Source organism: Stenella coeruleoalba (assembly GCF_951394435.1).
Source record: "Stenella coeruleoalba genome assembly, chromosome: 15".
In the NCBI taxonomy this organism is placed as follows: domain Eukaryota; kingdom Metazoa; phylum Chordata; class Mammalia; order Artiodactyla; family Delphinidae; genus Stenella; species Stenella coeruleoalba.
The window spans coordinates 72,181,945-72,193,551 of record NC_137161.1 but is presented as its reverse complement, the minus strand read 5'-3'; the positions used below and the strand labels follow the sequence as shown (position 1 = coordinate 72,193,551).

The 11,607-nt window shown below is 54.7% G+C and overlaps 1 protein-coding gene across 1 annotated transcript; it reads left to right on the top strand.

Annotated features, from left to right (window-relative positions):
- The first annotated feature begins 245 nt into the window (after positions 1-245).
- TBC1D10B (TBC1 domain family member 10B) lies at positions 246-11,528 on the top strand. The gene is made up of 9 exons (XM_079943693.1): positions 246-1,413; positions 4,832-4,931; positions 5,237-5,344; positions 5,446-5,552; positions 8,767-8,881; positions 9,007-9,072; positions 9,292-9,481; positions 9,810-9,964; positions 10,053-11,528. Exons 1-9 carry the CDS (start codon positions 470-472, stop codon positions 10,620-10,622), a joined length of 2,355 nt encoding a protein of 784 aa, XP_079799819.1. The 5' UTR covers positions 246-469; the 3' UTR covers positions 10,623-11,528.
- Positions 11,529-11,607: the final 79 nt, after the last annotated feature.

Genomic DNA, 11,607 nt, shown 5'->3' with positions numbered 1-11,607 from the left:
ACCCCCTTCCCACCTCCAGCCCCACCCACACTTCCAACGATTGGCAGAAACCCAGTTCTCTCTCTCCTATTATTCGTCCAAGCCCTCTGACGAGGAGGGAGAAAAAAGGAGCGCGATGGGGCCGCCCGCGCGCAGGCGTGAAGCGCCGAAACGCTGGCCTCTTGGCCGGCACCGGGGCTTGTGCGCAGGCGCGAGGTGGGCCGCTCGCCCGAAGCGGGAGGGAGGGGGAGGCGGCGAGAGTGCGAAAGGGGGGAGAGGGCGCGAGCGAGACCCCGGCGCCTGGCGCCCCGGGACCCGTGCCCCGGCTCCGCGCGCCGGGTGGCCCCCCGCGCGCCAGCAACGACCCCGGCGCGCGCCGGGCCGCGCCCTTCGCCCTTTCCCCTTCCTCGGCGGGCGGTGGGGAGCGGCCTGAGGGGCGGCGCCTTTTGCGGCCGCCGCGGCGGGGGGATGTGAGGGGCGGCCCGCGGTCATGGAGACGGGCCCGGCGCCCCTGGTGGCCCCGCCGCGCCGTCATGGCGCCCCCGCGGCCCCGTCGCCGCCGCCCCGCGGCTCCCGGGCCGGGCCCGTCGTGGTGGTAGCTCCGGGGCCGCCAGTGACCACGGCCACTTCGGCCCCGGTCACCCTGGTGGCCCCCGGGGAGGCGCGGCCCGCATGGGTACCGGGTCCAGCCCAGACCTCGGACTCGGCCCTGGCCCCCGCCCCGACAGTCACCGGCAGCACGGAGGTGGGGCTGACCCTGGAGGCCTCACCCGAAGCCCTGAGGGCGCAGGTCTCCGAGCCAGAGCCCTTGGTGCCTGAGGCTGTGGCAGGAGCCGAGAGGTCCATGGCTCTGGCCCCAGGGGCAGACTCTCCGAAGACGGAGGAGGCCAGAACCTCACCCGATCCTGGGCCAGGTACCCTCACCGGGACCTGCACCAGGACCCCTTCAAGAACGGCTCCTGGGGCCCTGACCGCCAAACCCCCGCTTGCCCCCAAGCCGGGAACCACTGTGGCCTCAGGAGTGACTGCACGGGTTGCAGCAGTGACAGCAGGACAGGTGACAAGTGGACATGGAGCTGCAGCATCAGCATCAACAGGACAGGCACCAGAGGACCCCTCAGGGCCTGGCACAGGCCCTTCAGGGACATGTGAGGCCCCGGTAGCTGTCGTGACGGTGACCCCAGCTCTGGAGCCTGCTGAAAACTCTCAGGACCTAGGCTCCACGTCCAGCCTGGGACCTGGAATCTCTGGGCCTCGAGGGCAGGCTCCAGACACTCTGAGCTACTTGGACTCCGTGAGCCTCATGTCTGGGACCTTAGAGTCCTTGGCGGATGATGTGAGCTCCATGGGCTCAGACTCGGAGATAAATGGGCTGGCCCTGCGCAAGACGGACAAGTACGGCTTCCTTGGGGGCAGCCAGTATTCGGGCAGCCTGTGAGTACCCAGCGGGCACCCAGCGGGCCTGCTTCATGGAAGTAGAGGTTGCAGGGTGGGGGGGATGATACGCCTTGCCCACGATCTCGCTGCCCATCCTCCTCTGAGGATCCACGGGGTGATTAGTGGGAATGGGAATGCTTAACAATCCTTATCACGCCTAGTTTCCTGAGGTTTCTGTGGCACCAGCGTGTTAGGGTTTGAGACCAGGTGTCGGGAGTCCTGGGTTTGAGCCTAAGCCTTGCCTTTGGTGTGTGTGTGCCCTTGAGTTAGTGCCTTCCACATTTGAGTTAGTGCCTCACTTTCCTCCTCTGTGAAGTGAAAGGTTGAATGAGATTGTACCTCAGGTTGTCCCAGCTCCTTGGTGGGAAACTCCAGCTACAGGTCAGATATTCTGGAGGGTTGGCTGGACAGGGGTTCTGGTAGAGATGTCTGGTTCCTTAGGGAGAAAGTCTGGAGGGATGCAGGCAGCTCCCTTCCCCCATAGCCTTAGGTCTGATGTGGTGGTGAGGTGGGGAAGTCTGTTTGATGGAGGAGAGACTCTGAAGGTAGGGCCCGTCTGTGAAACAGAAGAGCAGTCTTGTGTTTTCACTGAAGGAAAGGGGGTGGAGGAGGCCTCTTCCCCATTTCCTCATCTCCCCAGGCGGGCTTACTCTTTCCTAGTTCCCTCCAGGGGCCTGAGTCACTTCTGAGGTGAGGGTGTGATTGCTTCTGACTTCTTCCTTCCCTCTCTTTGGATCATTGTTCCTGTACCCCTTTAACCTGCTGGTCAGTTCAGTTTACAGCACTGCCTGAGAACCCCCAGTGCCAGGCCCTGTGCTGGGTACTAAGGATAAAATAATCATTTCAAGGTGCTCATCATCTAGAGGAGAGACAAATACTTAAAACAGTTGGTTTCAATATAATACGTTAGGTTTAGCCTGGAGATCATCACAGGGTTTTGTGAGCAGCTAGGGAAGGGATCTTTTGCCCAGTCTGGGCATTCAGCTGGACTGATCTGAATTGTGAAGAATGAGTAGGATTTAGTCATGGCTGTGCGTGTTGGGGTGAGGGGGACCTGCCATGTGTTGGGGGAAGCCCTGTGGGAGGGATTGTAATCCAACAAAAAAATCAGAAAATCTTTGAGTACCAACGTTCTCGGTCCTGTGTGGGGAGGGCAACTTAAGTTTGACCCTGGTGCTTTCCCATGCATGAGGGATGCATTGCTGTACCTAATTTATAGATGAAGAAACAGGATTAGAGCAGTTGAGTGACTTGCCCCACTCAAACAATTTGGATCTGTGTGACCAATGGCACTCTCCTCAATACCCTGCTGCCCTGAGGAACTTGGATTGAATTGGGTTTTAGTGAGCCCCTCTTGTGTACCAGGCACGGTGCGGGGTGCTAATTCTCTGCTTTTTTTTTTTTTTTTTTTTTTTTTTTTTTTTTTTGCGGTACGTGGACCTCTCACTGTTGTGGCCTCTCCCGTTGAGGAGCACAGGCTCCGGACGTGCAGGCCCAGCGGGCATGGCTCACGGGCCCAGCCGCTTCGCGGCATGTGGGATCTTCCCGGACCAGGGCACGAACCCGTGTCCCCTGCATCGGCAGGCGGACTCTCAACCACTGCGCCACCAGGGAAGCCCTAATTCTCTGCTTTTAATTTTGTCCCTCTAAAATCCATCTTCCATGCTGGCAGGATCAACTTCTGAGGCAAGGCTGACTGTGGCACACGTTACCTTAAAAGCTGTTAGCAGCTCAGCACTGTCCACAGGATAAAGTCCAAGCGCTTTAGCCTGCGCACAGGGTCCTTATGTTCTGGCTCTGCCAGCCTCTCTGGTCTTCTTTTCCACCGCCTTCTCACCATGCACTGTGTGCTGTGGTCCTGTTGAAGTGATTGTAGTCTTTCTCCCTTCATACTCAGGCTGTACCATCAGCCAGGAATGCCCTTCTCCCGGTCTTTCCCTGCCATGTTCTACTCAGTCCTTCATGGCTTACCTCAGATGTCCCTTCCTCCAGGAAACCTTCCCTGATATCCATTGCCCCTACTCCGATTAGGTGCCTCTTCTGTGCATCTTTGTAATTGCATTTCCCTCACATATTGCAATTATCTCCCCTGCTAGCTTGTGACCTTTTGAGGGCAGGAAAGGTATCTTACTCTTCCTGGCCTTTAGTAGAGTTTGGAATTGCCTTATGATAGAGATGAATGAGAAATCACCTTTTTTTTTTTTTTCTTTTTTGGCGGTACGCGGGCCTCTCACTGTTGTGGCCTCTCCCGTTGCGGAGCACAGGCTCCAGACGCGCAGGCTCAGCGGCCGTGGCTCACGGGCCCAGCCGCTCCGCGGCATGTGGGATCCTCCCGGACCGGGGCACGAACCCGTGTCCCCTGCATCGGCAGGCAGACTCTTAACCGCTGCGCCACCAGGGAAGCCTGAGAAATCACCTTTTAGTTTAAGGAGTTTCTGGGACAAAGGAAACTAACTTTAAACCTCCCATTTAACAGTCCTTTATATACAGTTTCTCAATAGTCCTCTCATAACTTTGTGATGTAGGTGGTGGCATTCCTTTTTACATTTATAAGGAAGAGACTTAGGTTATCACTTGCCGAGACTCCCCAACTTCTAAGGGACAACTGGGCTTTGAGCTCAGGTCTATCTGGAAACCCAAGCTCTTTCTTCCATTCCACTCACCTGGTACTGGCTCCTACAACTAACTGTTTCAAGACTGATGGGGTATCTTGAGTGCGAAGCTCTGAAAGAACAGTGAGCAAACAGTGCAAGGAGAGCTTCATTTGCTTGGGAATGTGGGGTGATTTCAGGGAGGAGGAGGTAGCGGAAATTGCAGATGGTGCAAGGGATCTTGAGTTTTGTAGAAGGAAACTCAGACAGTTGCTTCTAAGGGGACAGGGAAGTATGTTTGTTATGTATTTTATTTTATGGATAATAATTGCTGTTACTGAGTCACTGCTATGTGTTAGCTCATATAACCTCTTAGGTAGATACTATTTTTCTCTCCATCTTACACATGAGGAAATTGAGGCTTAGAGAGTGACTTGCCCAAGGCCACACAGTGAATAGGTGGCAAACCTAGAACTTGGATCCAGGTCTAATGCAAAGTGTAGCTTTTCAGTATTCCGTGCTCTCTCCCCAAACTTGTATATGTCTTAAGTGGGATTTGAACACAGCCTCTGTATAGTGATCCAACATGAGAATGTGATCTCTGTTCAGAGATTCCAAGGAAATTCCATTTAGTGTGGTGAACTAGGACCTTGGATGGCCAGAATGACCAGACATCCTAATGTTTGGTATTGGTAGCTCACAAAATGCTCTTATGGTCTGATCTCTCATGTTTGAGCTTGGGGAAGTGGCTTGCCTCAGTCCCCCCAGCAATCTGGATTTTATACTACTGCTACTGACCTCTTCCATACTCCCCATATCCTCAGAGAGAGCTCCATTCCTGTGGATGTGGCTCGGCAGCGGGAGCTCAAATGGCTGGAGATGTTCAGTCACTGGGATAAATGGCTTTCACGGCGTTTCCAGAAGGTTTGAGAAGGCTGTGGTGGGCAGGGCAATGGACATGGTGGGGGTGGGGAGGACAGGGTGGGCCCTTGTGCTCTGGGGAAGCCCAGGAACCTGATAGTATCTGCTCTCCGGACCATGTTGGGGGTAGGTGGTACTTGGGCCTTGGGGGAGGAGTAGCTTTAAAGATAGAAGGCCAGGCGGGGTCCAGTGGAGTGAAGCCTATGGGATGTGGTACGAGTGTCCCAGGGAGCCCAAGGACTGCTGGGGAAAGCTTGGAGGCTGTGCCTGCCACTGAAGCCGTTCCCCTGCCTGCCACTCTGCCTTAGGTGAAGCTGCGCTGCCGGAAGGGGATCCCATCCTCCCTCAGAGCCAAGGCCTGGCAGTACTTGTCCAATAGCAAGGAACTCCTGGAGCAGAACCCGGGCAAGTTTGAGGTGCGCACAGCTCCAGGGTGTGGGGACGTGTGACAGTGTCTGTGTGAAGGGTATCATCAGTTCCCCCAGATCCTGAGATAATCTCAGCTGTCCCACTGCAGGAGTTGGAACGGGCTCCTGGGGACCCTAAGTGGCTGGATGTGATTGAGAAGGACCTGCACCGTCAGTTCCCTTTCCATGAGATGTTTGCTGCTCGAGGCGGGCATGGGTAAGGCGACCTGACTATATGAGTCAGTGGTGGATACAGGGCTGGGTTGAAAGCAGTCTTGCCTTCCAGAACTTCTACAGGAGTGGTCCTTAATGGATTGAGTGTCTAGCCATGTTGAAGGAGGTCTCCTGGGAGGGAGACTGTGATTCAGGGTGGTGGGGGTGGGGTGGGGTGCTGGTGAGGGGAAGGGGAGGCACATCAAGGGCTCATTGAAGAGGTTGCATTTGAACTAGGTTTTAAAGGATAGATGGGAGCAGAGCAAGGGGCAGGTTTTTCCTGGCTTGGGGGTTATGTAAGCTGTGTCTGGGCAGTGGGGTTGGGTAGAGCTGAGGCTGGAAAAGCAATTAAGGGCCCTTAAATGCTGTGCCCAGGCCCTTCGATCTTTGTTCTGTTTGCCCGGCTTCCTCACGAAGGCTATAGATCGCTTCCTAGTAGTGTGCGATGTTTTTAGGTGGTTCTCAACTCCTTGTGGGAGCATGTGGATGGACATTTAACAGTAGGTTCATCCTTTCAGCAAATATTAGTCAAGCGTCTGCTATCTGCCAGGTACTGTTTTAGCTACAGATGACAGCTGCCCCCTCAGGGCTTATATTTTAGTAAGGATAGACAATAAATAAAAGAATGAAAGTATGTTGTATGTACAATGGTGGTAAATAGAAGAGTTTAAAGCAAGAAAGGGGAAAAGAGAATGTGAGCCGAGATTTGGTTACAAGTGACCTGATCTGACTTGTGTTTTAAAAAGATCATTCTGGGACTTCCCTGGCCGTCTAGTGGTTAAGACTCTGTGCTTCCACTGCGGGGGGCATGGGTTTGATCCCTGATTGGGGAACTAAGATCCCACATGCTGCGCAGCACGGCTGGAAGAAAAAAAAAAGGATCATTTCTGGCTGCTGTGCTGACAATAGACTATAGGAGACAAGGGCAGAAGCAGAGAGACCAGGTAGACTATTTCCATAATCCAGGAAAGAGATGATGATAGATAGACCAGGATGGTAGCTGTGAAACTGGATATATTTTGAAGGTAAAGCCAAAAGAATTTGCCAGTGGATTAGATGTGGAGAGAGAGAGAGAGAGAGAGAGAGAGAGAGAGAGAGATAGTAGTTAAGGAAGACTCTCAAGGTTTTTGGTCTTAGAAACTAGAATGAATGGAGTTGCAGTATACTGATATGGATGGGAAAACTGGGGGGAACATAGGCTTGAAGGGTATATCAGGAGCTCATTTTTGGAATGTGAAGTTTGAAATACTCACTGGATATCCAGATGGAGATGCCAAGTAAGCTGGATGTACAGTGGACACAACATCCAGGGCGAGGTTTAAACTGGAGACAGATTGGAAATTGAGAGTTGTCAGGCTCTACACGGGACCAGATCTCACCCATGGGACTAGATGAGGTCATCAAGGCAGCAAGTGTAGATATGAAAGGAAGCTGTTCAAAGATTGAGCCCTGCAGCTCCAACATTTCAAGAATGGGAAGATGAGAAAGAACCTGTAAAGGAGCCTGGAAGAAGCTGGTGAGGTATAACGAAAACCAGGAGAGTGTGATTCCTGGAAGCAAAGTGAAGAGGGGTTTCGGGATCAGCTGTATGAAATGCTGCTGACGGGTCAAGTAAAGTGAAGTGTGCAAATCGACCTCTGGATTTAGCAATGTGGAGGTCATTGGTGACCTTGATAAAAGCAGTTTTGTGTGGAGCAGTGGGCTAAAGCCTGACTGGAGGATGGGAGGAAAGAACTTGAAGATAGCAAGTCTGTACTCTAGGTGGGTTTGGCTGAATAGGTAGGAAAGAAATGATGTGGTATTCAGAGGGGAAGGCTGGGTAGAGAGAGGTTTTTGTTTGTTTTTTGGCCATGCCCTGTGGCATGCGGGGTCTTATTTTCCCGACCAGGGCTCGAACCCGCACCCCCTGCAGTGGAAGCATGGAGTCTTAACCATTGGGCCGCCAGGGAAGTCACGAGGTGTTTTTTTTTTTTAAGCTAGAAGAAATGACATGTTGGTATGCCAGCCTCTGTAGTTAGAGAAAAATGGATGACGCACAAACAATGGGAAGGTTGCTGGAGGGATGGCCTGTGTAGGCGAGAGGGGATGGGACCCAGTGTCCAAGTGGAAAGGCTGTGGTTGGCCAGGATCACAGATAGTTCACCCATAGCAACAGGGGAGAAGGCAGGGGCACAGAAGCAGGCAGGTGGGTGAATGTAGCATGGGAGCTTAGGGAAGTTACATGTTTATTTTAATATATATTAGATGAAATAACTAGTATATCAAACCTGTCATTTCATGGACGTTATTACAAAGTGGAGAAAAAATAAATAATAGTGGGGTGGTGTGCAGATAAAGCACAAATGAAGATCACACTCCAGTGACTGAATTTTGAGAAACACTATGTAAGCAGTGGTCAGGTGTGTGTGACTGGAGGCAGGGAGAGGATCTGGGAGGTTATTACATCGTCCTGGTTGAGAGATGAAGGTCTGAGCTGCTCAGTGGCTGTGGCGGCGGAGAGAGGGAATAGACGTGCGGAGAGAGGGAATAGACGTGAATAAAATTCAGAAGGTAGTGTTGATACGACTTGATAATTAGCTGTGGGGAGTGATGGAAGGCTCGCTGTTTTCTGATGTGGGGCTGAGGGGATGGGATTCCCACACACAGAGATGGGGCACCCTCAGGGAAGAGGAACAGATCTAGGGCAGAGAGTTTATTCTTTTGGATGCAGAGACAAGAGAAAGGTCTGAGGCACAGCTGGCTTCCCAAGCCTACACCGAGAACCAGGGCTCTGCCCGGCGGGACTGATGAATTCCAGACAGATAAGGCAGGGCCTGCCCTGGGAGAGTGCCTGCTCTGGGGCAGTAAAAGCATTCAGACAGTGCCAGAGGAGGGCTGACGCTGTTGAAAAGCTTCCTGAAGAAGATGACCTTGAAGGTTTACGGGATGGGAGCAGACAGAGAGAGAGCACAGCCCGTGTGGGGACACGGGTGGGGAGCACGTGGGTGTGCAGGCAAGGGCGGAAGCCTAGAGCCTGGAACAAAGCTTAGGTTACGGTCTGAGTCTTTGGCTTAAGCTTGATAGGCAGGATTAGGAAGGTGGATAGAGGTTGTGGTGGTAAAGCTCTGGGGTTGATCTGCCACGGGATATAGGGGGGCTCTCGGGGGGTGCGGGTTAGTTTGGGGGCGAGAGCTCCCAACTCCTGTGACTTTCCTCATGGTCTTTCCCCATACCCACAGGCAACAGGACCTGTATCGAATCCTGAAGGCCTACACTATCTACCGGCCTGACGAGGGCTACTGCCAGGCCCAGGCCCCCGTGGCCGCAGTGCTGCTCATGCACATGCCTGCTGAGGTCAGCAGACGCTGGGCCTGGTTGGGGAGGGGCTGGGAGGATCTTGGCCTACAGTGGTGATGGGGAGCTCCCTCCTCCCTGTTTCTCAGGCCCCATCCCTCCCTCCTTGTTCTTGCCCTTCTCAGCAAGCCTTTTGGTGCCTGGTGCAGATCTGCGACAAGTACCTCCCCGGTTACTATAGTGCAGGGCTGGTGAGTGTCTGGAGGCTGGGTGCAACTGGGGCTGTGACTTTTCCCCAAGACTGCAGGGTGGTCCTTGTCCTGCCCCACGCTGTACCATTCTGTCCCTCTGTTCTGGGCCTCTCCTACTGAGGTGAGGATCCCACTTTGTGGATGGGTACTGACTACCAGGGCCGGTTCTACCCCAAGGGTCCTCAGCAGGCCTCTTCTCATGGTTTGTCCCACTTTCAGGAGGCCATTCAACTGGATGGAGAAATCTTTTTTGCGCTGTTGCGCCGGGCCTCCCCACTGGCACATCGGCACCTGCGACGGCAGCGCATTGACCCCGTGCTGTACATGACAGAATGGTTCATGTGCATCTTTGCCCGCACTCTTCCCTGGGCTTCAGTGCTACGTGTCTGGGATATGTTCTTCTGTGAAGGTACTTCTGTAGCCATTTCAGGCCATGACGGGGCTGCGGTTTCCATGGTGGCTGCCAGAGGGTGGCCTGCTGACATAAGGCTTCACTGGAAGATGTCTTGGGGCTGGAGAAACTGAGGCCTGATCTTGTTGGCTCTGCCACCAGCCCACAGCTTGCTTTACCTCCCAGGAACCTAAAACCCATGGCAGCTTGTTTCCCTTCTTAGGGCCTCAGTTTCCTCATTTGTAAGGTTGGCAGTAGACAGGGATGGGGGCTGTGAGTCCCTCCTAAATGGGACAGGCTGAGATCCTGGGCTGATCATCCAGCCTCTCTTCCTTGGACCCTGCAGGCGTCAAGATCATCTTCCGGGTGGCCCTGGTGCTGCTGCGGCACACGCTGGGCTCTGTGGAGAAGCTGCGCTCCTGCCAAGGCATGTATGAAACCATGGAGCAGCTGCGCAATCTGCCCCAACAGTGCATGCAGGAGGACTTCCTGGTGCATGAGGTAGGCCCTAGCCTTAGCATACCTCACACCTGCTTTGGCCCATCCCCATCCCCAATCTTATTCTGGTACCTGTTTCTTCTCCATCTAGGTGACCAACCTCCCAGTGACAGAAGCACTGATTGAGCGAGAGAACTCGGCCCAGCTCAAGAAGTGGCGGGAAACCCGGGGCGAGCTGCAGTATCGGCCCTCACGGAGACTACACGGTTCCCGGGCGATCCATGAGGAGCGTCGGCGGCAGCAGCCACCCCTGGGCCCCTCCTCCAGCCTCCTCAGCCTCCCTGGCCTCAAGAGCCGAGGCTCTCGGGCAGCTGGAGGGGCCCCCTCTCCACCCCCTCCTGTCCGCAGGGCCAGTGCTGGGCCTGCCCCAGGGCCTCTGGTCACCGCTGAGGGACTGCATCCATCCCTTCCTTCGCCTACTGGCAACAGCACCCCACTGGCTCCCAGCAAGGAGGCCCGGAGGCAGGAGAAGGAGCGGCAGAAACAGGAAAAGGAACGTGAGAAGGAGCGGCAGAAGCAGGAGAAGGAGCGGCAGAAGCAGGAGAAGAAGGCTCAGGGCAGGAAGCTCTCGCTGCGTCGGAAGGCAGATGGACCCCCAGCCCCCCAGGATGGCGGGGACAGGTCCTCAGCATCAGAGGCCCGGCAGGATGCTTACTTCTGACCTCTGCCCTGGGGCTGGACTGCAGGGCCCTCTCTTCTTCCCTCAGCCAAGAGCAGGCCTTGGCCTGGGGTGCTGCTCCCGGCCCCCTTGGCAGGCTGTCCCTCCTTCTGAGGAAAGTGGCTTGATTCCCCGTCTCCTTGCCAGCTGCTGATCCCTACACGGCCAGGACAGTCAGAGTACGTGGGGCAGCTGCATTTCCCTGGGGCAGCAGCGAACAAGTCTGGAGCCCTCCAGTTAGGCCCAGCTGGGGTCTCTGTCACTCCTGCCCCGATTCCCTCTGGGATCCCTTCCCAGGTGCTGTCCTGATTGGCCTTTTGTCACCACAGGGGTGACTTTTGGCAATGGGAGTCAGCGGTTTCCAGATTCTTACACTCCAGTCACTCCCCTTACCCATGAAGTGGAGCTGGGTTCCTTTTCCCTTCTTCAGTCCTGCCTGTCTCCCCCCACTTCCTGGTGGGGGGCCCAGGCTCTTCGTGTTCTCCTTCTGGACATCTCTGTGTTGTAATTATGTACGGAGGACCCGGTTGGCCCAGGGTGGGGGTGTTCACTCTCTTCTGTCCTTTGGTTTTCCTCCACCATGTTCTTGCACGCTGGTTTATTTAAGGGGACATGCACTGGAGCAGGAAATGTCCCCCACTTCCCCACCACCACCCTCCTTGCTCTCCTTCCTCTTCACCTACCTTTCTCTGTATTCTCAGGCCTCCCCTGCTTTGTCTCACCAGGGCTCCCACCTTTCACCTTGTTCCCTTCCAACTCTCTCCAGCCCCTACCTGGGTAAGGGGTCTTCCCTTGAGCACCAGGGGGTGAAACCCAATGTTTACATTTTCTTCTGTCTCTGCCCCCACCCTGTGCGGCGCTTTGAGGAACCGGAAAAGAACCTGCTGTTGTACCTGGGCCTGTCTCCTGCATTGTTATTTGATGAAGGGGGTTAGAATAAGGACAAGGAGGGAGGAAGTGACGGAGCTAGTCAGGATGTGGGTGTGTC

Excerpts from the sequence above, each read along its gene's own strand:
- TBC1D10B (XM_079943693.1), top strand. The coding sequence starts at position 470 with ATGGAGACGGGCCCGGCGCCCCTGGTGGCCCCGCCGCGCCGTCATGGC. Across the intron at positions 1,414-4,831 it reads AGCCAGTATTCGGGCAGCCT|AGAGAGCTCCATTCCTGTGG; the intron begins GTGAGTACCCAG and ends CCATATCCTCAG. Across the intron at positions 9,965-10,052 it reads AGGACTTCCTGGTGCATGAG|GTGACCAACCTCCCAGTGAC; the intron begins GTAGGCCCTAGC and ends TTCTCCATCTAG.